We start from the raw sequence: 5,622 nt of genomic DNA, 5'->3' as shown, positions 1-5,622 counted from the left end.
AAACTCTCGAATCAAGCTGTAAGGGGGGCAGCTTCAGTGCTGCCAAGGTCAGGAATTTTATTCAATGCATTGCTCTGAAGGTATGGTGTTGCATTAACATTGTCAGATGATTGAAAGTTTCAGCTTAGGATGGATGAAGGCACATACACCTGTAACACATGTGCAACATTGTAAAAGTGTTGTGGGTTAGAAGTAGAAAGTTACCACAAAATTACATTAAAGTACAGTACTGGAGTAAAAGTACATATTTACTTTCCACTACTGACATTGGCAGGGAAAGTCTAAAAGAGCAAGGGAAAAAGGTAGCAATCCCCTGTGTAGCAGTATAACTCAGTCAGGTTCTGGTAGGAAATGTGAAAGAATTTAAATTAAGTAAAAAAAGCTGCGGCTCACCTAAACTGAGCTACAGACCCTCCAGATAACTCCCACATGAAGTGTGTGCCAGTAAATGCAAAAATGTTTATGTAAATTCACATTGTCGAGGGGGTGTAGAGCCGAGTTTTGGTGTGCCGCAAGCTCATTTTAATGTTGGCCAAAAACACAAGATTGTATATCTTCAGCAATTTTGAAACATACAACATTGCCTGTTGATTTATAATCTGTCCATCACAATGCCCAATCAACACACACCTTTATTTATCAGAGCAGATTTCACAGACACAAATATGCGTGCAGGTTTTCTGATTGGACTATTATTGCTCATACTAAGATTCCACTCAGTGGACCACTAATATTTTATACAATTCTGAAAACTCAGTTACACACAAGAATAATTTCATCTCTGTGTTTATAGTTTCACACAAATGTTACACAAAGCTGCTACCTGACTGAGAGTTCTTTAAAATGTCAGCTGCAGATGACGTCAAAGTTCAAATAATATGGATATTGTGTGACGCCAAAGGTTGCACAACCCCTGATGCAACTTCCTCTTTACATGGCTGTGGACGCTCTCTCAATCTGAACATTTCTCTCTCTCAGAAAACAGTGGCGATTGCAGGACAGGAGGCTTTGCTGTTGCGACTGTCTCAGTCCCAGGAGGCGTGTGAGCACCTGAAGGAGCAGCTGGAGGCTGTGCGCCGGCACTCACTCAGCCTGCAGGACTCCTGCACCAGAGTACAGACACTGAACACCCAGCTACAGGTGACCAAACGCACAGATAAAGAGCATGATTACGGCTGAAATTGTTTGTTCAACTCAATTAGACCCTTGCACATAATTTGGACTACCAGACTGCTTTGATGTAGGGAGGAAGGACATTCTAGCAATGCTGGTGGCGTGGCTCTGTGGATGACAGTGTCAGTTTGTTGGTTGCTCGGTTTTGACATGAAATTTGGTCCAGACATTCATAGTCCCCTCAGGAGAATTTGCAATTACTTTGGTGATTTATCAACTTTGCATCTAGTGCCACCATTAAGTCATTATTTATTAAGTCTTTTTGTTTAAGTTTGTTTATGACAAAATACCTGCAAAACAAACAACTCATCAACCTCAGCTGTGTTTAATTAGCAAATGTTAGCATACATATTAAACATTATTCCTGCTAAATATGTTAGCATTGATGTTGTGAGCATGTTGGCATGTTGCCGTTAGAATTTAGCTCAAAAGCAGTGCTGCGTTAGCCTCATAAAGCCACTAATGGGGCTGTAGACTTCAGATTTCAGTTGTATACTATACATTGTATCTGGAATTTTTTGGATTCTGGATTGACAAGAATTCCTTCTTGAAAATGACCACAATGACCAAAAAGAGAAGAGTCTAATCTATTGATATATCATTTTTTTGTAAAAATAAATATACAAATTACATGAAAGTTAATGGATCTGACCGTTAGTGGACTTACTTCATGTTCATTTTAATGTAGGTTTTCATAGTACTGGCAGCTTGTGACAGTTCTACAAAGGGCTGTCATATTGGGGTGTATAACACTAGGGTGTAAATTATAAATGCTTGGGTTGTTGGGTTTTTGTTAGAACCCTAAAATAAAGGCAACGACATGATCTCTCTGTTTTATAACACACACACACACACACACACACACAAACACACCACACACCAACACACACACACACACACACACACACACACACACACACACACACACAGGTGGAGCAAGCATCTCTTAGCTCCCAGCATGCAGCAGTTGTGGCGCGCTGCAGTGAGAGTGAGGCCCGGTGTGCGGCTCTGGAGGCTGAGTCCGGAGTGTGGGCGCGGGAGCGGGAGGAGTCGGTGACCAGGATGGAGGCTCTGAGGCGGGACCACGAGCGGATGACTGCTCTGCAGCAGCGGCAGGAGGTGGAGCTGGAGGAGCTGCTGGACAAACACTCTCAGCTGAGGAGCAACAACCGCAGCCTGGAGGCCCAGCACAGGGAGCTGGAGGCCAGGTACAAACTCACTCTGACTGCATTCAATTAGACCCTTTTATAAACATTAAATCCTGACTTCAGAGAATTTTGAGTCTTTTGACTATCCTTGTGAAGACTTTTAGTTCTCCCAAGAACAAAAATACACACACAAATCCACTAGCACCACCTTTAAAGACACACACACTCTCTCTTTCTGTCACACATTTTAAGCCATAATTGTTTTTGTTGGGATGAATGTTGTGTTTGAAATCTCAAGGTACAAGGAGCTACTGGACGGTAAAACCCACCTGGAGGAGAGAGAACGGGAGATGAAGATGGAGAGAGAAGCGATGGAAGCAGATGCCCAGAGGAGGCTGGAGAGAGAACGAGAGCTGGAGAGGCTGACAGAAGACAACAAGAGGTAACAAATACACTCACCAATCAGCTTCTTCAGCATCATGCTAATGAGAGCTGATCATCCTATCACTCCTCACTGCATGCTACATTTATTTCTCTGTATGAATCACAGGGAGCAACACAGGAACTGGTCTGACTAAAAATGTAATGTAGGAATGCACAGAATGCATTTTTTTGTTATTGATTAAAATGCTTTTAGGCATAAAACAGCAGCACAAAACACAGCACAAAACATTAAAAACAGGATTGGGAAGCAATGGAAAATATGTAGGTTTGTTTGAACCTCAGTTCCAAAAACATTAATAGCAGAACAATGTAAGGCTTTTGGATTCAATTGATTAATTTATCTGAGATGTTGACTTAAAGCTTTACCTCAGATTTTTGTTTTCTTCATCATCACATCTTTGTGCCTTTCAGCCAATGTGATGTTTAATCTGAATGAGGTACATAAAATGTGAATGGATTAGTTGACAAAAAATAATTTTGATAATCAAGCACTTTTTTAAAATGATTTCTTTAAAGCGGCTTTAATCAATATTTTCATAATAATAAATGTATCAAATGACAAAGTGAAAGGAATGTGACTATGAAAGGCGTTGCTCGCATTGATGATCCTGCAGAGAATTATCACATGAACCTGCATCCCCTCTTTGAGTTTTATGGCGAGTTTCAGCTCATTCTTCAGCTGGCTGGCAACTTTAAAGTCGACTGCAGCAGTTTTCGATGACAAATGCTCTAAAAACATACTTTACACTACTTGCTGAGCACCAAACAGCAGACAGATACAGTTAGTGACTAGCCAGTGAACACAGTGGAGCATTTGGCAGCTAAAGAGCCTGACAATCCCCTCAGGTGTTGGTAGAGAACAAAAACAGAGTTAAAAGAGAGTTAACAGGTGGTCAAAAACACAACAAATGAATGCTAATGTTGCTGAGCAACTGCCGTGTAAATAAGCAACTGTTCAGCCATAAAAGGTGATGATATGTCAGTGTTGTGTTCAAAGCTTGTGTCTGCTGCCCCCAAGTGGCCAAACAGTCAGTTATTAGATCAACCAAAGTTCAGACTTTAACCAAACCAAGAGTTTGTGAGTGTCCTCATGGAAACAACATGGCTAGAATGTATATAGACGGTTTAAGAAAAACTGGCAAAAACCCTCTTCCAGCTTATGTGAATATTTCCATGTTTTTTGTTTTCCATAATTGTAAAGTTGAAATTGAACATTCAAAATGTCACCATGTGCTCATTGTTACTATTTTCTGAAATTGGAAACAAATACTTCATCGATTTATCGAGAAAATAACAGAATAATCAATGATGAATACAATCATTAGTTGCAGTTCTGAAGGGAATATATGGACAGTGTTTGATTTGTTATATACTGAGCCATGCTGTACACTGGTTCAATTTTAATTTAAATAAAAAGTTAATTCCAAAACACTTTGAATTCACACTGGGAACATAAAATGTTGGATGCTTATTACTAAACATTACCAAATTTCCCCCACAGTGACCATTAAGAGTTGCATCTAATCTCACTGCAGTTCTCATTACAAGATGCTCGCTTCGCTCTATATTTTGTAAGCAACGGTCTAAAACCACAGAGTGACCTTATAATGTGTTCTCCAACCATTTTGTCTGAGATGATGTCAGATTTATCTGTTGGTTGTTTTCTGGCATTGTGAGGACTCATCTTGTTGTGTAATAATATAATAATGAGCTTCAGTAAAAGAGCACTTACCAGAACAAATGATGCACAACACCTAACAGTGACAGCGATGAGTAAAGCCCATGTGTGTCGGTGTTGCAGGCTGCAGGCTCAGCAGAAGGAGGGGTTGGCGTCACAGGCGGAGCTGCTGGCTCAGGGCTCGGAGCTGAGGGGCGAGCTGAGCGCCTCCCAGCTGGAACGGACACGGCTGGAGGGGGAACTCAGCGGCCTGAGGGAAACCAACCAGAGCCTGGTCCTCACCAGCGCCCGCCTCACCAGCCAGTACCAGGTATTAACCACACACATACACAAACACACAGAAATGTATCTACACACCTGCAGATACACACAAAGTTGTTTTATATTCAAGCTGCCAGCCAGCATTGACATGCAAAAAAGGGATTAAGCACTTCACAGTAGAGACACTCAAAAACATTACACTCTTGAAATAAATTAAAAACAAATGTATTTAAAGCATTATTGGGCAATTAAACAAAATGTATTAGGGATTTTATTGCAGGTTTTAGAGAGCATTTTACATAGTTGCTATTGAGTTGGTGCTATAGAACAGCTATTTTATCATCAGCGGAGAACAGTGAGAGGCTGATTTTTAATGCTTAATTTAAAGCAGATTTCATCTTGATGTGACAGGAAAAAGTGATATATTGGTCCAAACAGAAAATGAATACCAAGTAGGTATTAAGTCTTCCGCCATTTGAGGGACAAAACAGGTGAAATGTAACTTTCTTTACAGAGTTTAAGAAGTCAACCAGCAGATGTTCTGTTCCACTGCTTCATCCAGCTGCTCATTAAAACCAATCCTGAATCAAAAGCTGGTACAGGACCTTTGGTCTGCTTACATATTTGAAGTGTGTGTGTACCAGATGAGTGTGGTATTGATTTTCTCATCTAACTCTCAACAAGAAAGCAAATTTCCCACAATTTGTTAAAAAATATATAGCGTGCAGAATCGCAGCATTGCTCTTTAAGTCCGATGAACCAACGTTCCAGAAATTACATTATTTATAGGTTGCCTTTCATTCTCATTTCATGCCAAATCATTTCTTCGTCCACTCAGGTCAAACTGTCCCTTGATATTCAAAACACTGCTACAAATGTTTAAGTACCATAATTTCTGTCTGCCTTATTCTGCCCCCC

The 5,622-nt window shown here is 40.5% G+C and overlaps 1 protein-coding gene across 1 annotated transcript in view; it reads left to right on the top strand.

Annotated features, from left to right (window-relative positions):
* Positions 1–5,622, top strand: part of ccdc88b (coiled-coil domain containing 88B) — a 42,141-nt gene that overhangs the window by 23,316 nt on the left and 13,203 nt on the right. The window contains exons 20-23 of the mRNA XM_032528104.1: positions 979–1,140; positions 2,104–2,381; positions 2,620–2,763; positions 4,567–4,753. Of these exons, the coding sequence (XP_032383995.1) occupies positions 979–1,140; positions 2,104–2,381; positions 2,620–2,763; positions 4,567–4,753 (771 nt within the window). The remainder of the gene's footprint in view (positions 1–978; positions 1,141–2,103; positions 2,382–2,619; positions 2,764–4,566; positions 4,754–5,622) is intronic.

This window comes from Etheostoma spectabile, chromosome 10 (assembly GCF_008692095.1).
Source record: "Etheostoma spectabile isolate EspeVRDwgs_2016 chromosome 10, UIUC_Espe_1.0, whole genome shotgun sequence".
Lineage (NCBI taxonomy): Eukaryota > Metazoa > Chordata > Actinopteri > Perciformes > Percidae > Etheostoma > Etheostoma spectabile.
Note: the sequence above shows the minus strand (reverse complement) of the source record. Positions and strands in the feature narration are given on the sequence as shown.